At 44.5% G+C, this 22,662-nt stretch overlaps 4 protein-coding genes across 7 annotated transcripts; 2 read left to right on the plus strand and 2 right to left on the minus strand.

The window, feature by feature from the left end:
- The first annotated feature begins 71 nt into the window (after positions 1-71).
- Positions 72-4,064, plus strand: Acox3 (Acyl-CoA oxidase 3). 2 transcript variants are annotated; one of them, XM_064698004.1, is made up of 9 exons: positions 72-379; positions 511-667; positions 1,343-1,480; positions 1,554-1,773; positions 1,832-2,102; positions 2,282-3,030; positions 3,090-3,244; positions 3,309-3,596; positions 3,660-4,064. In XM_064698004.1, the coding sequence occupies exons 1-9, from the start codon at positions 357-359 to the stop codon at positions 3,768-3,770; spliced, it is 2,112 nt and encodes a 703-aa protein (XP_064554074.1). In that variant the 5' UTR covers positions 72-356; the 3' UTR covers positions 3,771-4,064. The 2 variants fall into 2 exon arrangements, with proteins under 2 accessions (XP_064554074.1, XP_064554073.1); XM_064698003.1 differs by lacking the exon at positions 72-379 and having other exon boundaries at positions 414-667.
- Positions 4,065-5,105: 1,041 nt separating this feature from the next.
- On the minus strand, positions 5,106-7,232 carry Fic (FIC domain protein adenylyltransferase). 2 transcript variants are annotated; one of them, XM_064697878.1, is made up of 4 exons: positions 6,999-7,222; positions 6,090-6,940; positions 5,824-6,027; positions 5,106-5,762 (listed from the first exon to the last, which is right to left on the minus strand). In XM_064697878.1, the coding sequence occupies exons 2-4, from the start codon at positions 6,935-6,937 to the stop codon at positions 5,357-5,359; spliced, it is 1,458 nt and encodes a 485-aa protein (XP_064553948.1). In that variant the 5' UTR covers positions 6,938-6,940; positions 6,999-7,222; the 3' UTR covers positions 5,106-5,356. The 2 variants fall into 2 exon arrangements, with proteins under 2 accessions (XP_064553948.1, XP_064553949.1); XM_064697879.1 differs by lacking the exon at positions 5,106-5,762 and having other exon boundaries at positions 5,828-6,022; positions 6,999-7,232.
- Positions 7,233-8,448: 1,216 nt separating this feature from the next.
- Tig (Tiggrin) lies at positions 8,449-17,932 on the plus strand. 2 transcript variants are annotated; one of them, XM_064697365.1, is made up of 5 exons: positions 8,449-8,619; positions 9,358-9,635; positions 10,391-13,677; positions 14,262-17,321; positions 17,601-17,932. In XM_064697365.1, exons 2-5 carry the CDS (start codon positions 9,368-9,370, stop codon positions 17,655-17,657), a joined length of 6,672 nt encoding a protein of 2,223 aa, XP_064553435.1. In that variant the 5' UTR covers positions 8,449-8,619; positions 9,358-9,367; the 3' UTR covers positions 17,658-17,932. The 2 variants fall into 2 exon arrangements, with proteins under 2 accessions (XP_064553435.1, XP_064553436.1); XM_064697366.1 differs by having other exon boundaries at positions 9,362-9,635.
- Positions 17,933-19,099: 1,167 nt separating this feature from the next.
- LOC135438848 (uncharacterized) lies at positions 19,100-21,695 on the minus strand. The gene is made up of 3 exons (XM_064697367.1): positions 21,010-21,695; positions 19,979-20,176; positions 19,100-19,914 (listed from the first exon to the last, which is right to left on the minus strand). Exons 1-3 carry the CDS (start codon positions 21,141-21,143, stop codon positions 19,230-19,232), a joined length of 1,017 nt encoding a protein of 338 aa, XP_064553437.1. The 5' UTR covers positions 21,144-21,695; the 3' UTR covers positions 19,100-19,229.
- Positions 21,696-22,662: the final 967 nt, after the last annotated feature.

Raw genomic sequence — 22,662 nt, forward strand, 5'->3', positions numbered from 1 at the left:
AGCTCAAAAATCAGCAAAAAAAATTCGCTAATGGCATTTATCACGCCTATAAAGTAGTTATATATATATGTGAAAGGTTGGCCAACACAAACGTGTTATCATGCCGCTTATCAGTTACGGTTGAGTGGACAACCCACCGCTTGGTCTACGCGACGGCAATAACGATTCTTCGTCGCCAACGGAAACGAGCCGGCTATTTCGGTTTAATGATCGTAAAAATTAAAAACAGCGGATAAGCCCACCAGCGCCCCTTAACTATTGTAAATAGCGCAGCTTTATGAAATATTGAAACAGTTTAAGCGTATCGCTGACCGTTAACGCATCTAAACCAGCTAGGAAAGGCGCCAGCTCCAAACATGGTTGCACCTAAAATTACCAAGTGAGTAATTGAATGCAACTGTTAATTGTTTCAGTTGTTGTTGCGTCCGCAATGGACAACGAACAAAGCGAAAGCCTTGCGCCCGCAAATCACTTAAGCGATATACTTAAATCTTTGGTGGATTATTATAGCGGCAAGCAGAATGTCGAGCCGAAAAACATATACGAGGATAAGAAGATTTTCCCCAGCTTTCGGAGCGGTCCCTTGGAGGAATATCGCGAAAAGGCGAGTTTCTGTTACAAGCGTATGATTGTGCTGCTGGAGGGCGAGGAGCACATACGTCTAAAGGTAAAGTACTCCTACATGAAATTCCACTTTTGAAACACTCCATTTAAATGTAATATTCAATTACATGTATATTAAGTTCAGGTGTGGTGCAAAGTTCAATAGCCGCTTTAATCGCGCAAGAAAAACCTGTTAGGTTCAAGTGATCCAAAGTTTAATTTCTCTTTGCTCATGAAAGCGACTCGATTATTTTTGTTATGAAAAGAACTTGTCATCTAATTATTAAATATCATCTGATTATCATTTTAATTGAAAGACTCAAAACCTAATGACCTATTTTGAAAAGCCTGACTAATTGTTTAGAGATCAAAGTGCGAGAGCTTGTAAAAGTAAGGACAATCATCAAAGATCTTTGGTTTTACTGATTTTGAAATCTTGAAAGAATAAATTTTCACTACATAAATATTTAAAAGGCACAACAAGTACGAATAATGACAGCTAGAGTCAGATAAATTAATAGAGAAACTGGCTATCTCAAGAAAGATCTATTTAGGCAGGTTTCACTGTATTATTGATTAGGAACTTCTTATCTAAAAATTGTTCGATTGCCCAAACACTTCGCATAGCATTTAGGTTGTGTCATCTTATCGTAACGTTTACTAATCTAAAGTTACCTTAATAAAATTAAAAATACAAAACAGCACAAAGTACCTTAATAAAATTAAAAATACAAAATAGCACAAAGTATGGCAATGGATGGAGCAACATCCAGATTATCAGCGTGAACCGGAAGCCCCCAATCTGGAGCGTACAAGGGAGCTGGCTAACAAGCGCCACCATTTACTCTGGGAGCAAAAGTTCTTCGATGTCAATGAGGTTGGATTTGACTTTAATTAAAGCCCAGTTGTCAGCCAGCTATTAACCTTTATTTATAACTTTTTCATTTTAGTATCTATCTACGCCCCATTTGCTGTTGGCCTTTGGACAGGCAATATTCAGTTATGATTTCAGCTTCTCTGTCAAGTTCGGACTCTCTAACGGCATGTTTCCCAGCACCTTGGTATCCAATGGGACCGGACGCCTGGGCAAATATGTGGCTAAAATATCCGACGATCGTATATTGGGCGCCTATGCCCTAACTGAGATCTCTCATGGAACGAACGCAAATGGTAGTAATAGAATATTATATGATATTTCTTATTTTATTTCTTCTATCTTATCGAACAGGTATGCGGACCCGCGCTACTTATGATGTCAAAACGCAGGAATTTGTTATACACACGCCAGACTTTGAGGCGGCTAAGTGCTGGGTGGGTAATCTGGGCAAGACCTGCACCCATGCGATTGTCTACGCACAGCTGTATGTGCCGGATGATAAGCATCAGGGCTTGAATGCGTTCCTGGTGCCAATTCGCGACGAGCGTACACTGTTGCCGTTCCCAGGCGTCACCGTTGGCGACTTGGGCGAGAAAATTGGACTCAATGGCATTGACAATGGGTGCGTAAAATTCTATCTATATGTCAACCTTACATTATTCTGAAACAACACTTTAAAAACTAAGATGTTATTACTTTTGTACGAAGTTTGGGTATAAAACTCCCGTGACAGACGCTTTTTTAAACCCAATGAAATTGCCTGCGATATCTTTACTAATCTATATAAATATAATCTTACAGATTCGTATTGTTCAATCAATATCGCATACCCAAAGCGAATTTGCTTTCCAAGACGGGTGATATTGATGCACAAGGCAATTACAGCAGCCCCATCAAGGATCAGCGCAAACGTCTCGGTGCCTCGCTAGGCGCTCTGTCTACGGGTCGAGTTAATATCACAGCTATTACATATGTGGCGCTCAGCAAGGCCATTTGCATTGCCACACGGTATTCGGCGAGTCGTCGGCAGTTCGGACCCAGCGACAGCAAGCTGGAATGGCCAGTGATTGAATATCAGTCGCAGCAGTATCGCCTGATGCCACATCTGGCCACAACAATAGCTTTGCGCGTGGCCACTCTGTGGATTGGCAAGGCTAATGTGGATATGACCATCAGGGGCATGATGGGCGAGGATACCTCCAAGGAGGGCATGGAAATACATGCAATCTCGTCAGCAATGAAACCATGCGCCACCTGGGCGGCTCGTGATGGCATCCAGGAATGTCGTGAAGCGTGTGGCGGTCATGGCTATCTGCGGGCATCTGGCTTGGGCGATCTGAGGAACGACAATGATGCCAATTGCACGTATGAGGGTGAAAACAATACGCTCATACAGCAGGCATCCAATTGGCTAATTAGCTTGCGACGCAGCAATGCGAACTTTGTGGATGTTTCGCCCTTGCAGACAGTCTCATTTCTCAATGATATGAATGCCATTCTGCAGACCCAGGGGCAAGAGCATAACGCTGCTCATGCTCTTGACGTGCACAGTGCGTGATTATTTATTTAGTAGAGAGATACATTATTAACCTATTTCATCCTCTTGCAGATTTGCTGAAGGCTCTTAACTGGCTAACCGCTTGGCAGCTGGATGCGACTGTTAAGCGTGTTGAGCAGCTGCAGTTCGCCGGCAAGGATGCATTTGAGACACGCAACAATATTCAAGTTTTCGCCGCTCAGCAACTTTCCATTATCTATGCAGAGGTGCGACTCATTATTTAAGATCGTTTGATCAATATTGTAACTAATTTATCTTTGATATCCACAGCGCACCATTTACTATGTGTTCTACAAGTTTGTGAACAGTCTGCCCGCCTCTGCCGAGCAGCAGGTGCTGCTCAAGCTGCTGTCCTTCTATGGCGCCAATTTGGTCACCAAATACTCCGCTCTGTTCTATCAAGGTGGCTATTTCCGCAATAGCTCGCACATTGAATTGTACCAGCAGGGCATACTAGAGCTGCTGCCCGTGCTAAAGAACGAAGCGATTGCTTTAGTGGACGCAATTGCACCCACTGATTTCATTCTAAACTCTCCGCTGGGCATGAGCGATGGCAATGTATGTAGCTAAGCTTGTTTGCAAAAAGTCGTTTTGCGCTAACGTTTTCTCTCTAATCAACAGGTATATCAGCATTTGCAGCGAACTATTGTGTCCACACCAGGTGTGTACGAGCGCCCATATTGGTGGCGTGATGTCACCTACAAGAATTATCTACAGCGCGCCAAGTTGTAAAATTCCAAAAGAACCTTAAGAAAACCAAAAACAAGTCTTAAATTGTTATATTCTCTTAATAGTATATTAAGTTTCGTAAGATGTGAGCAAATAAGTGCCTTCATTATTATTATTATTATTATCAAACGATCAGAACTGTTCAAACAGCCGTGTACTTCAAAGCTTACAAACAGCTTCATATTAATTGCGTGATATATATAATCAATGTGCAATATTGCTGGTCAAAGATCAAACTTTTATGTATCTTTAGCTTTAATTAAAACGTTTTGCAATAAAGTCACTTTTTATTCAAAATGTGATATGCTTTATTAAGATTTGCATAAATTGCGACTGTACAGCTTGTTGGGCAATAAATAAATAGTTAAATGGATACTTAAACACTAATAGTAACAGATAAATAAATGCATATATACATTTCTTAATATGTACGTACGCAAATTTGTTATTGCTCTTAATTTGTTACTAGCTTGAATTCCTTTTAGGCAAATTCGCCGTTATCTTTCGCACGCATACATTTTGTTTTTGTGCATTGGAAGAAGCAGCATGGAAGAAGGTTAAGTCGGCGGCGTCAGTTTAGTGCAATTTTCAAAGTGAAAGTGAACACATACGCGAAAGTACTCGGACAAGTTAATTAAGTAATATATAAATATAATACCTATACATGATAAATTAATCATATAAAACTTATTAATTAATATAAATAACATAAAAGGCTATTATTTTTGCATTTTAATAGCGTCGGTTAGTGTAAACTGTGAATAACGGTTATATACTCATATACATATACATACATGCATACAAATACAAATGTAATGAAATTGGCTAAACTATTATAAAAAGGCATAAATATGTGTTTGAGAGGTAAGTCCCGAGTTAAGAAATAAAAATAAGCTGATTTTTAAGCATTATTCGTTTGCATAATGAACTGAGAGAGTATTTTGTTTGCTTGGCCGTAAAGCCTCCTGCCAATTTGAATTTTTTTGGCGCCAGAAAAATATATGTATACATATGTACATACAAACATACATGCAAATTCCAATACATTCATACAAAATACATGCACACAAATGCAAGCGCAAATTGTTAAGTATGCAGCGCAGTGGAAATGAATGAGAACTTTTAGGGACACATACATATGCGCACATATACATACACACATACACTTACAAAGAAAATGAATAAAAATGCGTACTCATTAATTTAATTCGCTGATTGAAACATAAATTTAAAGTCCATTGGAAGAAAATTCAAACAGTTTTCAGCGCATTTTTCACAGACGGGGAGTGAAATTTTCAAAACCCAGTCTTGTATAGAAACATTATTAAAAAAAGTGTATTACTGATAGTCGTATATACATTATTATTTGCCTTTGTGCGTTAGTTATTATCATGCTCTCAATAAAGCATTTTGTTACAATTTTTGGTTAAATCTTTTAACTTAAATACGATCACAGTCTGACAAACGGCTTTGTTTAGTTATTGAATAAATTACAAATATACAAAAATTTGATGCTAAAACTCACAAAATACAATATACATTCTTCTAATAATATTGAGCAACCACTGGGTCAGCCTTTGCATTGGGTGTCAGGGAACTCTAATGGGATCTGCGCCGGAGCCCGAATCCGAGCCCGACTCGTGCAGCTCCGGGATGCTTTGCGCAATGTGCGGCTGCAGCTGAGCTAAGACATGGCCCTCGCTCTCCGTTTGGATGAGCATCGGAATTTGCTGTGGCAGATCGCTGGTGGCCCACAAATACAAGTCTAATGTCTTCTCCGTGCAATCGGCAATGAAACGCACAAAGGGCCGAATGTCGCCCTCGTTGGCCAGCTTAAGGAAATGATAGTATTTGCTCCGCTGCTGTTTGGGTATGATGACAGGCGGGTAGCCCGCGCGCATAAGGAGCGTGTTCATCAGAAGACGTGAGGTGCGTCCGTTGCCATCAACAAACGGATGAATGTGCACCAGTTTGTAATGGGCGAGCGCTGCATAGCTGCAAAGGGAAAATTGAGAGCTGCTGGTCCTGGTCTGAGTAGCTGTTTGTAGAAACTCACTTGACCGGATGCAGCGAATTGCTGTGCTCGGAATTTAGCCAATGCTCGAAGCGTTGCATTAAAATTGCCAAATCCCCGGGGCCCGGCGGCACATGACCGCCCACATAGACCTGATTGCGACGAAATTCGCCACCTTCAATGGGATCCACATGGCCCAGCACACGGCGATGTAGCTCCAAAATGTCCTTGAGGGTGATTTCTAATCTGAAATGAACGTAAACGTAATAATTAGTCACATAGATGGGACTACATTTCGAGCGACTTACTTTTGCACGAGACTCGCATTAATGTACTTCATGGCCAAGTCCATGCCAAGAATTTCGTTGTGCTCATCTATCGACTTGCCGTCGACAGCCATGCGGGTCTCCAGCACTGAGCGCGTCTGTGCCAGCGTCATGGTATTGCCCTCAATGCCGACCGAATGGTAAATGTGCTGAAAGTATGCCTCCTTTTTGGCGCGACGTAGTGCCGAGTTGGCCTCGTGTATGGCAGACAATGCGTCGCGCTTCTCATCCAGCGATATCAGACGGCGCTCATCCAGTGTTTGTACTACGTCCGCTGTGCGCTGGCGATTGGCCAAGGCTTCCGAATTGCTCGGACTGATGCAGAGTGCCTGAAAGTAGTACTGATCGGCCAGTACAATATTACGCTGATTGTGCTCGAGAAATTCGCCGTAGCGCAGCAGCACCTCCGGATGTTTGGGCGCCAGTGCGAGTGCGTGCTCAAACAGCCGTGCTGCCTTGTCATCCTTTCCTGCCATGTACATTTCCTGGGCGAGTCGCAGGGCGCCCATTGCCTCCTTGATGTTGGTCTGCTCCGCCTCCGTGAAGCTGGCACCCACGCTGTCACTGATGCTCTTGTCGTAAAACTCCTTAAATGCATTAAGCTCATCCACCGAATATACCGCAAACTCGTCGCGCGTCTGTAGATAATGGGCCGTGGGCAGGTGATGCAGTCGTAGCCGCCAGCCCATCAGGGAGCCCGATGACGAGGTCAGCGCATGGAAGGCAAAGGCTGCCAAGCTGCCAGCTATGAAGAACAGGACAAAACGATATGTCGCCTGAAGTGTTTGTCGTTGCTGTTGCGGTTCCTGCTTCGCTTTGGCTTTTGCCATGGCCTGTGGGCACAATATTGTTCAATCTGATCTGATTCAGCAATTTGTCTCGAGCGCTTACCAATGTTGTGTGGCCTATTTTAGTTGTCGGCTAGTTTCTGTTTTACATTAGTTTTGTACAGGTTATACATTTTAGGCAGTTAATGGGCGTGCTAACAACAAATCAACCACGTATTTCATAGATACCATGGCATTTACTGGTGATGGCAGCGTGCTCAATACATATATCCAAACTGGTACGATGAATATTGAAAAATGTACATAAATGGCCGAGCGTAACTCTTAACAATTTTTGCATACAGTTTATTTTTTATAATATAATTTCAAGCTCAGTATGCTAGGGTATTCAAAAAGTATGTAAGTGTATTCGGATGGAAGGATATAAAAATATACAAACATGTCGCTGCACGACTTGCTATAAATCGGCCTCATCTCTAGCACACAGTTTACTCACTTGTCAGCACTGTTTTTATAACAGCTGGCGCTGTGCGCGCCTTGCAGCACTGAGCGTAATGTCGCTAGATGGCGCTAACAGATCTTGAATTAGTCACATTGTTTAGTTGTGCAAAAACAAAACCGGATACCGGTCAAAAGTTTGACAACAAATGCAAAATAATATTCAAGCAAATAAAGTTCTCAGAACTCCAAACGTAAATGACTAACCCACTTATTTATTGGCTTTGTTATATCGTTCATTAATTTTGCTTTCAACTGTCGCTACAAAATGTTGCAAACATTTTTTTTGAAGCATGTCAAACACGTATTGATTTATGAAAATGATTGTGGCACAAAGCTGAAAATTAAATTGCTAATAACCTTGTGGTTGCTAATATAAAGAACTTGTTCTAAATATTCAATTTCAATATCAAATAGGATGCGAAAAAATATACCTCTTTGGTTTTTCCCTTACAGTCTTTATTTTTTTTATTTTTGGTTTTGGCAAATTCAATGGAAATGACAAAATTTAAAGCTTTTGCAAGGTCAGTAAAATTTGCATATATGCAAGTATCTATTTTATACCTAATTGTTTTGAATCACTTTTAAATACCCAAACACTTGCGACCCCCACGCAATATGACGCGCCCCCCTCCGCGACATCCATCACAGAATGTGCATGTCGCTGTCATGTAACGAACGCTCTCCAGCAACTCGGGAGCTTATATGAGATCATATGCATTATTGGAATTCGCAATAAATTCATTTATTTTTGATCTATTGTCATTGGGTGTAAACAAAATCAAATCGGTCAGAGCTACCGGCTTGTGACTCACATATGAGCTCATTAGAAGATCACATACAGGTTTTTTTTTTTTGTCTTTGAACTATGACGTCCAATACGATCTTAGCTTGATTATTAGTTATTGGTTGTTTTTCCAAAAATACTCAGCACCCAATTCAACGGGGTGGTTCAACATTGATAACAACATTCCGCTCTTTTGTGGCATCTCTCGAAAATGTTTCTAATAAAAGCTTCACGCTATGCGCTCGGCTGCCAGTTGCTGTTCGGCAGCGCAACGCAGCGCAACGTTTTTCAAATCGGCGCAATAACTAACGGTACAAGCGGTGATAGTGAAAGTGATCCGGAGCATCTTACTATATGTGCCGATCCTGCGAACTCTAATCAGTTCAGATACAAGCAATAGAGCGCAATTACAGCGCTCACAGTGTGAACACAAGTGAGAGTGAGTACAACAACAAAATATATGCTTATATATATATATATAAAATCAGAATTGCAGTTTTATTTGTATATCGTACGGCGAACAGCAGCCAAAAATAGCCGCCGCCTGCGCTCTGGCCACAACCTGCACTAGCCCCGAAATTAGTTGTTCCAGAAATAAAAATTCAATTCGGGATGTTTACTATATCCCCCAAAATGTGACCCAAATGGAGTATTGCTTATCTATCAAAGCTGTTGATTTATGGGCCAATGCTGTCGCAGAACAAATCTATATATTGCACATATTGTGGAACATTTTTTTCAATTTCAAATTACCACGTAGGCATTAAAGACTTATCAACAAACAGATCGTTAAGTACCGGATGAAAAATAATACTCAACTTTGGTGTCAAAAAACAAAAAAAAAATTTTAAAATACTTATATTAAATTATAATTAAAATATAAAGCAGCCAAAAGACTTCAGCGAGTTTATTTAAAACAAAAAAAAAAAAACTGTTTGCTAAGTAACATTCAAATTATCGGCTGGCTAACCTTTTGTGCCCCTCAGCTGGGTGATAATCCCTGGCTATAGACTGAACTAGATTTGAGCTCTGCTTATCGCCCAAGGCACCAACTTTTGAATTTAAGTAGAGCTTTTCGGCTCAAGCCGACTGCGTAACACAAGCATATACCCACATTTAATTATTAACACATTTACTATTTATGAATGACACAGTTTTTTTCTATCTGATTTTCCAGCTAGCCCAGAATGCGTGCTCTGGGCGTGTGTGCGCTGCTCTTGGCAATCGCGAGTTGCCAAGGCTACAGCAGCTACAGATCCAGCTTTAGGACCAGCTCCTCATCATCATTCGGCGGCGGACAATCCCAAGCGATGCTGCAGGCTCAATCACAGCTAAACAGCTGGGCCTACAATCATCTGAATGAGGTTCGCGAGTTTGCCAATCGACTGACGCAGGAATACAATGCCATGTCCACGGGCGGCAGCAATGGCTTGGGACATTCCCTGGCCTGGAGCGGTAAGTTAACGTCTGTTTCTAATTGGAGCAGCAAGAACAGCAGCTGATTTAGTTTTGTCAAATTAAAAACATTTATACATGATCTATGCATTTGACAATCAACCCCAAAATGTATATGTATCTAGTTCATCTTTAATTTCAATCATTTGCAATCATTAACGAAATGCTCGACAACATTTATTAAAGTATAATATAAAGCTGTGTTAGTTCAAGATTATATATTATATATTTTAACTGACAACCGGAAGTGGCGTTTATAGAATACATTTTTAGAGGTAATTTATGATCTCAGGTTCATTGATTCATATAGAAACAAAAAACTAGGCAAAAGAAATTCTACTTGTCAGCATACAATTGTGAAACACTGATAAAAGAAACTGTCATTAAAAGAAAAGATTAGCATATATTTATTCACTGCGCCTAATTCAAATTTGAGGTCAACATAATACCTTAATCGGTCTACTTAGACATATAGCTATAATTGCTTAGAGATAACGTAATTAATTTGGGAAAAATCATGAGCATACTGAATATTATGTGCGTATAATTTTTATAGATTACTTTCGCCATTCGAGTCGAAAAAAAACGTGACATCATTATTTGGTGTCCCTGACACGATAGAATAGAAATCTATAGCAGAAGAAAAAACAGGAAAAAACAGAGCAGGGCAAATTTGGAAGTTAAATAGAAAATTAACTTTTCATTCTTATTAATATTGGTTTTTTAATTTATATTTTAATTGTATTTTCTTCCAGCTAATATACTGCAATTGAGTGGGAAGAGTGCGAGCGAGCTGGACGCTCTCTGTCTGCAGATCAGCCAGCAGCTGGTAAATGATATGCGCCAGGGACTTATAAGCTACAACAACATTGCGCAGCCCGCGTTTTTCGATGCCAAGGCGGCCGAGGTGCTGGAGAACTATGCCACGGGTGCTACACAGCAGACTGTGGACCTGAATCCGTTTCATCCCGTTGACTTGAGTGGCTTTGATGAGGTGAAGAACTATGCGTATCCGGCCGAGGTGAAGGTAATCGGTGGCAAGACCTACGTGGTGCATCGCAACTGCACAGAGGCCTCTAAGCTGTCGAATAGCTATGGCAGCAATTCAGCCGCCCAGCTGACCTATGGCCAGAGCCCGATCTCTCTGCCCGCCAGCAGCAGCAGCAGCACCACTTTGACCCGTCAGTCGTCGTCATTGCAGGACTGGATTGGACAGCGCATGGAGCCGACAGTGGTGGGTTACAGATCGGTGGTTAGCCTCGACGGGGGCAGAGGTTCCCCATCATACGGTCAAATGAGTGCGGTGCCATCCTTTAGCCAGGTGAGTTCGCCCGGCTCGAGTTCAACGGTCACAGTAAGGCGCTTCAATAAGACCATAACCACGCACGCCGACGGCACCAGCTCTGTGGATGGCTCCGAGTCGCAGCAACGCTGGGAGGACGGTCAGTTGGTCTACGATAATTCGCGTCCTTTTGGTGCGTCGTCGGTGCCGCGCGATGAGCAATGGAAGCGCGAGGAACGTGAGCACTTCTTCTGGTATCTAACCTCGCCGCAACGCTTGGAGGATTGGCAGCATCAGCACGAAGATCGCCTGCTGGCCGTGGCGCATCGCTATCATACGACTTTGCCTGTTCTGTTGGAGTTCCATCGTCGTGAGCTGGCGCGTTATCAGGCGCTGTTGGGTCAGTATCAGGCACAGGTTCAGGATGCCAGCGCCTGGCAGCGTCAGGAGCGTGGTCGTCTTGATTGGCTCGTACATCAGAATAGCTTCACTTCGCAGGACTTCGATCGCTGGCAGCGGGAGAACAGCGCCAAGCTGCGTCAGCTGGCACAGAAGAATGGCGTCTCGCAAGAGCAACTGCAGCAGTGGCAGCGCCAGGAACTGCAGCGTCTCTATGTCCACTTCAATAAGATCAACGATTCGCTTAGTCCCCAAGTACCCCAGATATCCAACCAAGTGTCCATACATGACTCCAGCTCGCTGGTCGTGGACAATGCCCAGGAGCAGCAGCGCCTAGACGAGCTCATTCGTCAGCACAATGCCACAATTGCCCAGCTCCAGAACTCCATAAGGACGGATCAGCAGCGTCTGAAGGATCTGTCGATCAAATATCAGGGCGACATGCAGAGCCAGACACAGTGGCTGCGTGGCGAGGTCGCACGCATCGGTGATCTGATCAAGGAGCAAAACGAACAGGTCACCAGAATAAGTGCGTGGCAAAGCTCGGAGCGAGCTCGCCTGGAATCGATGCTGAGGCAGCATCGGGGCAGCCTAACCGAGCTGCAGCAACAAATGGCCCAGGATCGCAGCTACGTCCAGAATCTGGCGGCCAAATATCGCGTGGGTGTCGATGAGCTGGAGAAATGGCAACGCGAGGAGCTGCAACGCCTGCAGCTGGTAGGTGCGCAGCAGCTGGAGAGCCACATCAAGGATTGGCAGATCGGCGTCAGCGCCCAGCTGCGCAACATCATCGGACAGAATCAGTTGACCATTGAAGAGTTCCAGAACTCCATAATCAACGATCGTGCACGCCTAGAGCAGTTTGCGCGCACATATAAGGTGCGCGTGGAGGAGATCGAGGCGTGGATTAAGAGCGAACTCAAGAAATTCCAATCCGAGGGTCTGCTCAAGGAGGTGGAACAGCAGCTGGCCCAGTGGCAGCAGCGCGAGCGCGAGAGACTTCAGTCTCTGGTGCAGCACAACTCGCTGACCGTGGAGCAGCTGGAAGCGAAGATTAAGAACGATCAGTCGCACTTCTTCGACTTGGCCAACACGTATCAGATCCGTGTTGAGGATATACAGGATTGGCTGAAAAAGGAGCTATTGCGCCTGCAAAGCGAGGGTCTGCTCAAGGCGGAGGCATTGAAGGACTGGCAGGTGGCCGAACGTCAGCAAATCTCCAAACTGGTGCAGCAGAACAAATATTCCATTGACGAGTTTGAACGGAAGCTTCTGGCTGATCGTGCTCGTCTGAACGATCTGTCCAAGACCTACAACGTGCAGGTATCCGAGATTGAGCAATGGATCCAGGCCGAGGGCGAGCGTCTGCAGCGTGAGGGACAACTGCACATGGAGACGCAACTGAACAACTGGCAGAAGATTGAACGACAGCGTCTGCTGGATCTGATCAACAAGAATGATTTGTCCATTGAGGAGCTGGAGACTAAGATTGGCAAGGATCAGACGCATCTGTACAGCCTGGCTCAGCAGAATCAGGTGCGCGTCGAGGAGATCGAGCAATGGATTAAGCAGCAAATCCAGAAACTTCAGAGCGAGGGTCTCATCGAGATGCAGCGACTGAAGAACTGGCAACAGGAATGGCGTGGCAATCTGACCAACATGGTGCAGGAGCGCGACTACACTGTGGAGGAGTTCCACAAATGGCTGCTCGAGGATCGGGCGCGCCTCCAAAGTCTGGCCATGCAGCACAATGTGCAGATCGAGGAAATCGAACAGTTTGTCAAGAAGGAGGAGCAACGCTTCATTGGCATGGGCCTGCTCAAGCCCAGCGAGAAGCTGACCAACTGGCAGGAGGTTGAGCGTCTGCATCTGAAGAACCTGGCACAGCAACAGTACAAGTCCACGGAACAGCTCGAGGCGCGTTTGCGTCAGGATCGCGAACTGCTGGAGAAACTGGCACGTCAGTACAGCGTCCAGGTGGAGGAGATCGAAAGCTGGATGAAACAGGAGCTGGCACGCATGCGCGACGAGGGCAAGCTCCAGATTGACAATCTAACCTCCTGGCAGCTGGCCGAACGCGAGCGCCTCGAGACGCTGCTCAAGCAGAACAAGCAATGGAGCGCCGAGGATCTGCAAGCCGAGCTGCGCAATGATCGCGAGCACATGCAAACCATGGCCTTCCAATATCACACCTCGGTCGAGGAAATCGAACGCTGGGTGCAATCCGAAATTGAGCGCCTCAAGCAGCAGGGCAAGCTCAACATTGAGCAGCTGACAGCCTGGCAGCGCGCTGAGCAGCAGCGCATTCTGTCCCTGCTCCAGACGCAGTCCAACATTACAATGGAACAGTTTGAGTCCAAGGTGCGTATACGTGTTTTTTGTAAGCGAAGCAACCCTATACCAAAGACAATATAAAGACTCAGATGAGTAACGCCAGCATCAACAAGCCGCGACTTCGGCATTCGTTCGTCTGGCTTTTGGAGAGCGAACAGCCAATCGGCTGCCATGTCATGTGAAGTGGGAAAAGCCAGATGAGAAGCCAGGCTAGAAATTTTGCGTCGCATTCAAATGTATGGGCGTTACTCATCTAAGTGTTTATATTGTCTTTGCCTATACTCTATTGGTTGATCAGCTTTAAATTAATCTATAGGTCATTGAATTTAATTTGCTTTATGAAGAAAGCCAAAAAAAAGGGAGAGAAGTCATTTTACACATTTGTTGGTTCTATTTTTAAATGATTGAAATTAAAATTGGGAGGGCACAATTTTCCTGATGCTATTTTAAAACCAAAGATGATAAAAATTCTGAGCGTAAATGAATTTTAATTGTGTGCTGTTAAAAATAAATCAAGAAATTGGAAATTTGTGAGGGCAAACTCCCAAGACTCCTTGTGCATGGAACTTAAATGAATATAATTATGATAAATTTTTCTGTTCTTCTCACAGGTACAAAACGATCGCCAGTTCTTGCTGAAGTTGGCTGATCAGCATCATGTGAGCCTTATGGAAATTGAAGCATACATCAAGCAGGTTATTGAAGACTTGCAGAAGAAGGGACAATTCGAGATTGAGCAGCTGCAGACGTGGCAGCTGGTGGAACGCGATTACATCAAGTCCCTGATTGCCGAATATAAGAATGGCCTGTCCACGGCGGAGTACGAGCAAAAGCTGCTAGCCGATCGCGCGTATCTCAATCAGCTGGCGGATCAGTATCGTCTGAATGTGGAACAGATTGAGGAATGGATGATATCGGAGCTGAAGCGTCTGAGAGGCAATACAGAGACATCGCTGAAGACGCTCAGCGCCTGGCAAGTGTCGGAGCTGGAGCGTCTGCAGAATCTGCTCAAGGAGCAAACGCACATCAGCTATGTGGAGTTTGAATTGGAGCTGCAAAAGGAGCGCGAACGCCTACAAAGGCTGGGTAATCAGTACTCGGTCAATGTGGAAGAGATCGAGCAGTGGCTGCGTCAACAGCTGATCAATCTGAAGACCACGGGCAATGCCAAGGTGGAGAACCTAAGCAAATGGCAGATCGCCGAACAGGAGCGTCTCATTGAGCTGCTGCTGAAGCACCAGCAGGATTTGAACTACGAGGATGTGGAGCGCGAGCTGCGCAAGGATCACGATCGCCTGGAAAGTCTCTCGCAAACGAATCACGTGAGCATCGAACAAGTCGATAATTGGCTGCACGACGAACTGCGTCGTCTACAGAGCTCGGGTCTTGTGCAATTCGAGCAGCAAACCCAATGGCAGAAGCAGATTAGCAACGGCTTCGATAATTGGCTCAAGCAGCAACAGGATTCGACCACCTATCAGGAGTTCTTGGAGTTCTTGAAGCGCGACAAGTCACGACTTAATGGCATTGCCAATGACTATCATCTGACTGTGGAGCAGGTGGAGCAGTGGGTGCAAAAGGAGACGGCACGACTCTCGCTAATTGGTGTAATTGAGAAGCCGCAGGATAATTTTCGCTATGAAGAGATCGTAAGCATTACGGATCAGCAAGGCGAGTCGCAGCCCTGGAAGGAATATTTAGCCGCACGCCTGCGCAGCGAAACCCATCTGAAGCCCATGTCCTGGCAGGAGTTCCAGCTGTATTTGGTACGCAATCAGCCCAACTATGAGCGGCTGGCACAACAATATCACATTACCGTCGAGGACATCCATCTGTGGCTGCAGGAGTCGGCCAGGCAGCTGGCCAACGAGGGTCTCATCACGGGCTCCCTGACGGTCGAGGATTGGCAGCTGAAGGAGCAGCAGTATATACAGGATCTGATCAATCAACAGCTGCGCCGGCGCCAAAAGTGGAGCATCGAGGAGCTGCAATTGAAGCTACTCAATGACCAGAAGCATTTGCTGGACGTGGTGCGTCAGTATCAAATAACCATTGAGGAGCTAAAGCTTTGGTACAAGAACGAACTGAAACGTCTGTTGGATTTGCGTAAAATCGAGCGAGGCTACGGTTTGCCCTGGCAAACAAAGGAATTGGAACGCATTTACCAGACCGTCGTCCGCCATCCCATCAATCGCAATGCCTTGGAGCAGCTGCTGCTGCGCGATGTGTCCATACTGGCACCGCAGTACCGTGTCACAGTCGAGGAGCTGCGCGTCTTTATTCAGGAGAAACTGCAGCGTTTGGCTGACATGGGTCTCATTGTCGACAGCCAAGTTGTGGGCAGCGACTGGAAGGAGCAGGAGCGTCAGCGTTTACGTCAAATTGGCTCCAGCGTAATCATTACCGATCAGGAGCTATTGGAGCTCATCTCGTTGGACAACAACTATCAGAATGAGCTGGCGCGTCTCTATGGCGTGGGCCTGCATCAGCTGGCGCCCGTGCAGCGCATCCATGTGGGCAACATGGCCAAGGAGCAGCTGCTCGAGCAGCGTCGCCTCAATGTGCTCACATCCTGGCAGCAAAAGGAACGCGATCGTCTCTACGACTTCATTGGCACGCAGAACATGACGCTGCGCCAGCTGCGCGACTGGCAGCGCCAGGACGAGGAGAAGCTGCAAAGATTCGCCCAGCAATACCTGATATCGTTGCATGAACTCAAGGCCTGGCAGCTCAAGGAATTTGAACGCATCGCGGCCGTGGCTCGTTACTATGGCATGACTCTGACCGAACTGCAGCAGTTCCGCGACGACGAGCTGCATTATCTGACCTATTTGAATCACCGCAAGCTGCTGCCCGAGTCCGAGGCACAGAGCTGGGAGAACAAGCAGCACTGGCGCCTGCAAAAGCTCCAGAGCAAGTACAGCCAGTACGGCCAGGAGCTGAGCATTTGGCGTCGCACTCTCTATCTGCTGAGTCAGGGACTAATCGATCTGCCCGCCGGCAACGGTGGCTATGTGATCGATCAGGGCACCACCAATTCGACTGCGGTGCACAAACCCGTTTTCTCCAAGGATCGCGGTGACCAGCCGCCGCATGTCTATGAGGACTCAGATAATGAAGACGATGAGCCAGGCTTGGAGGGTGAAGTCAAGGCGCCTCTGCCATTGCCCATATCTTTAGTGTCCACACCGGCTCCGTTGCCCTATCAACGTGGCGGTGCACCCGGCGGCGCCAATGCTGGCTATGAATATCGTCGCACGGATTACACGTTTGATCTGCCCGTTGGCAGCGCCTCGGCTGCGGCCAGTGGCGGTCCGAGTGGCTCATCGGCCACTGCCAGCGCCAAATTGGGCAAATGGAGTCGGGCGGCGGGCGAGGAGCCTGCATCCCAGCAGCAAGTTCAGCTCGAGGACCTCGGCCAGCAGCAGCAGGTCGATCTGGGCTGGACGGACGATCAAGTGGATGGCGGACAGCAACAGCAGCAGGAGGAAGTCGACTGGAATGCCAACTATAAACTAGACGGCAATGCCGGACAACAGCAGCAGCAATTGCTGGACGATACACAAGATTTGGGACAGCAGCAGGTCGAGGACTTAACTGGCCAAAGCTATGGCCACAGCTATGGCTCCAACTACGGCCAGCTGCAGCAGGCACAGCCAGTTGAAACAACGGTAAGCTAAATCAAATACGGTATTAAAACTCTCAAAAAAGTTTTTGACAAATCAAATTTCTGGGGATTTTTTCAAATTGGTTTTTAAAATCATGACAAATTTTTGAGATAAATGGGAATTTTTAAATTATTCCCAAATGTTGTTTAGAATGTTCGAAAATTCTTTGATAGAGATTTATTTCGAGGTTTCTTTGAACTAGAATCAATTCTGGATTAAAAAGTATTCTTATTTTCGCGCCAACACTTTAAAAACAATATAAACTCTCATCTTCAATTCCAGCCGCTGCCCAGCACGTTCGACAAATTTAAAAATAAGATAACCGGCATTTTCGGTTAGAATTTGTTACTGCCATAAAGACTTAAGTGCATCTAAAACCGAAACGAGCCCAAAAAAACGAATCACAAATGTGGATACATTTTCTACAAACGTTTCTTTAATCAGTTTAGTTTAGTCTTAAAAGGAAAAGATTTTTGTCGGTCACAGTTGACACCGCAATCACTACTAAATATACATATACATACATACATACATATACATGTGTAATACTCGCTCTATAAGGACGTGCCTTTGTATTTTGTTTGCGATTTCCCTAATAAACTTTGAAAATATAATTTTGCATTTAATGTGCACTACTGTACTTTACGCATAATCATATTCATCTGATTCATCAACCGCATTAAGCATAAATATCTAAAAACATAACGAAACGGAGCATATATAATATAATATAACATGCAATTGCCATATAGTAAGTTCTTTGTTTCTAAAAAGGCCTTCAAATTTGTGTAGCTTAAGGTGCGTGGGTATTTGTTATTGGTAGGTTGCATCAGAGTACAATTTAATCATAATTATTGCTGCATTTAGTAAATATATCTATTTGTTATTGGTAGGTAGCATCAGAGTACAATATAATCATAAATATTGCTGCATTTAGTAAATATATCTCATAACATAATAAAATAGTGCATATAACTACGGAGTGTAGTTAGTTCTTTGTATCTCAAATCCTTGTAGCGATATGCTTTTAAAGGCGTTAACATAGTTTGGGGTTTCTGTACCAGAGGGAAAAGAAAGTGCATGTTCGCGAGGCACTTTAATTGCGCAAATAATTTGTTTGAGTTTCGATCATGTAGTACCGACTTGCACTTGTACAAAGTTTACAGGTAACTTAATCTTTTTTATAGACATTTCGTATGGGGAGAAGAAAAACTTGTACTCATCATACCCTTGCAAAAAACATGATAACTTAGTTGTGAATAGTCAATATAGTCGATATAGCTCAGCAATCTGTTCACTGGATGAAACAGTTCAGAAATGATTTTAGCACTAATCGTTGTCTGGCAGATCGTATTGTTATAGATTCTAATTTAGCCATAAGAAAATCAGTAAAGTAAGTTTTGGTTTGGTAAATCTTAGTAATATCAGACTAAAATAATTTATATATAGTAAGCAAAATATTTTGTTTGTATAAACCTCTTTTAGATTTCTAAACTGAACACTCCAATTGCACAAATTTGTTTGGCAAATTCTTATCCAACTACTGTATCTAATAGATAGTATGAACAACTAAAATTAGCATTTAATGTTGTAAGTCTTTCATGTATCTGCAAGGGTATCTAATCTTCGGCTAACCGAAGATACGTTTTCTTTATCATCTTCGCATTGTTGTAGGTTAATCAATACATTTTCTTAGACATTTCATAAAGGTTTCTTATTGCGATTCTTCCAAACATATGATATAAATAATTTTTTTTTAATTGCATTTTTTAAAATTCAATTACACGATGCCTTTTGGAGCAGCCGTCTATATTTTCTGTTTAGCTAAACATTCCTCACAGGTCCTTTGTAGGTCTCTTGTACATGATTTATACTCGCCTTATATACGCATTATATGCACTGTTCCACAAATCAACTAATGTGCATCTCCAATTCTGAGCCGTTGGCCACGCCGAAGTGTGACGCTCGAAGTTGTAAGCCTTCGCTAAGTTCCTCCACAGCCACGCCCACGCCAACGCCAACGCCCATGCTCAGGCCGTCGCCAGTCTCCTGAAGTACATGATGTTTGAGCTGTTCAATTTGATGGAGCAGTTTGAGGGTCTCCTCATCCAAATTGTCGTCCTCCTGACGCAGCTGCCTTTGCTGCTCCTGCTCGGCATCAATGTCCCATTCGAGCGATTCGGGCGTGGATATGTGTGACCAGGAGTTCTGCGTTGAGGAGCAGCAGGAGGTGCGCGTAAAGGAGCCGCCATAACGGTGACCGCCCAGTCGCCCAGCCTGGCGTGCCGCCGCCGCATGCCGCCCATGGCTGGCGGCCAGCGAGGCTGCCGTCGTCAATTGGTCCAAGGAAGCGTAGCGCGGCTGCGAGGCCACCCTGGTGGGGGTGTCCTGCGGCTGTGGCTGTTCCTTTTGCTGTCGCTGTTGGTACTGTCGCAGCTGTGAATACTCGTGCTCCCATTCCAGGTCTAGCGAGGAGCTGGCTCGCGAGCTGGACATGCGTGCATAGTTTTGCAGCTCCGTCTCCTTGCTGGGCGTCGTTGTGGCATTGAGCAGCTTGTGCACGTCCAGATTTTGCAGCTGTATATCCGCCAGAGCACTAGAAATTTAAGATGGGGTGCAATTTTCTCAGGTGGCTTTCATTGAGGCGTTTATTCGCTCACCTGTCGTTCTGCAGCTTCGCATAGCTGGGCTGTTGCTCCCAGTATTTGTCCAGAAATTGTGGGCATTGCTGCTTCCGCTTGAACTTTAGTATGCGATAGACAAGGCCACGTCGCTGGCAGCGCTCACTGGCAGCCGAGAGCAGCTCCGCTTCCGGCTCATCTGTAGCTTCTGCTCTGGCTCTCGCTCTGGGACGACGCCTGCAAGGAGAACAATGCAATTCAGTTCTTTGTTGGGGTATAGTAGGCATTTCCCAGTCAGTATGTGACATGCACTCAATATATATGGAAAATTAAAATATTTATGCACATTTTAATTGTTTACAATTGTCAGGAAACAGTTTTAAACAGTTTCGATGAGAGCAAATATTTTTTTAAATGCATTCTGCAAATAAGTAATAGAACGTAAATTATAGACATCGCAAATTAGAAGAATATTTTTCTAGAAAATTTAAACAGGTTAATTGGTTTGTTTAATAAGTCGGATTTTTACGGCTAATCTGGCATGATTTAAGTTGGGCTAAGTTAAGTTTGATTGATTGGGTCTTTGATTCTTCTAAAATTGAATTTTCTTCAATAAATCGCGAAAGGGAATTAAATGCGTGTCACAATGCCTAATCTATTTATTTGTATTGTTTATGTACAGGCATATGGCGAGTGAAGCCCCTTCCGGGCATTGTTTGTGCCAGGCAGCACGCACTCAAGCGTTGCATACTTTTAGGCTGTTGACCCTGCCGCGGGTTGTCGTTGCCTGTGCTGGCCGTGTTGTCCGCAAATTATGTTTGCCAATGCAATTTAGAGCCCAAGACTCTGGCATAAAGCGTGTCGTTTGATGGCGGTGCGCACACGAATCGCGCTAATTACGGCCCCCCCCCCCCTTTAAGCTTCTATTGATTGCCAAGTCAGCAGCACGCTTATTGGATTTGCCGTGGCATAGCATACTTTTGTGTGCCACAAAGTAAACAAAATGCACTTTTAATTAACTGCACTATGCACGATCTTTTGAGGGGGCAGCGGAGCACTTTGAAGCTTACCAAAGAAGCCAGCTGTTGGCGACGGCCGTAACGCAGGTTGTGGAGCTAACCGAGGAGGAAGACGACGAGGCTGTCGAGTTTGTGGCTGAGCTCGTGGCGGTGGCGGCAACGCAGCTGCTGAGGCATGAACCCATGCTCCAGGGCAGCCGATGCTGTTCCTCCTCCTGCTGCTGCTGCTGCTGCTGCGGCTGCTGCTGCTGCAAGGCCGCAAGGTATGCCACAGTTTTTGTTATGTTTTAGCTTTTGCTCCTTGTGCCACGCCTCAAATTTCACGCTATTGTAGTTTCCTTTAGTTGCGTGCGGTTTAATTGACTCGCAGTGGGCGTCATGTTGCGCCCACTTTTGACTTTTCAGATTGAATGGCTTTTGGGTTTCCCTGCTGCTTGTTGTTCGTATTGCACTTGCATTGCTTGAGGTGAGCCTTGACCTTTGCCTGCTTTTCCCTTTTCTTTTTTCGGCAATTGTCTGGCCAACGCGTTTTTCAATGCTACTCCACACACAAACAAACAAACAGACACACACACACACACAGAGAGTTGCGCGTAACTGTTTTGCCTAAGTGTGGACGTCACTTGGTGACGCACCGCATGTTTCTACTGGTTTCCATTCGTGTGTTAACTGAAACCGTCGAGACGAAGCGACATAAACTTTCTGTTGTAGCCCCAGCTGACGGCAGCGGGGTGTGGGTCAACTTTTGACAATCAGCTGTGCGGGCATTCGTTGTTTTTACCGTTTGCATCTGTCAGTTGCTGAAGTCAACAAGGATAAGTCAAGTGCCAAAGCTTTTGTTAACTGTTTAGTGAGCTTGCAAAGTTAAAAGCTTAGCAGCCGGACTGTTAAAGCTTTTGCATAGCTTTTGGGGTAATAGTGGTAAATTCTTATGTCTTAACAAAGTGGTTGATAACAGTAATGGCTTAACATAACTGCGAGGGGTGAGTAGTTAACATAGCGCTGTTGCTTTAACTTGAATGTGATTTACTCTGTTTGCTTGGGGTAACCCCGTTAGCAGAACAGTGTAAGAGACTTTATCATTACAGGAATGTTAAGCCACCATAACTGTTAATTTATTAACGGTTCTAACTAGTAAATTATTTTTTAAAAATTTAGTTTTTCGTAATGTATATAAGAAATATACATAAATTTCCACTCATTCCTAATGTGCAGACCCCCTTTTAAATGTACGCCTTCTAACATTATTCACACATTTTTCTCACATGTAAGTCATAAAATTTCGTCTTGCTATCAACATTTTAATGCATCTAACACTCTCACAAGCATTATGCTTAGGATATGAATCTTTCAAAGTACATTAAGATTTGGTACGCATTAAAACCCCCAACATTTCTTAAAACTAACAAGTGCATGTTAAACGTTGAGGCTGAAATGTTAAAGCACTGCAACCGCAATATTTGTTTTAGTTTCGAATGCCATCTGTTAGACACCAGACATACATAGAGGTGGTATGCTTTGTAGATCGGATTGCCACATGTTGTAGAAACTTCTTCTTCTAGAAAGATTGATCATTTTGTTTGCTTCAATTGTAGCATATTTGTTTCCATTATTTAAAAGTCTAGTTAAAACTTTGAACAACTCAAGTTGTCAGCACATGTTATGAATGTGTTTGGTGTCATGAAAACTTTAAATAAATTTCAG

Source organism: Drosophila montana, unplaced genomic scaffold (genome assembly GCF_035044405.1).
Source record: "Drosophila montana isolate Dmon_TW-CO22-7 unplaced genomic scaffold, ASM3504440v1 contig_402_1, whole genome shotgun sequence".
Taxonomy (NCBI): Eukaryota; Metazoa; Arthropoda; class Insecta; order Diptera; family Drosophilidae; genus Drosophila; species Drosophila montana.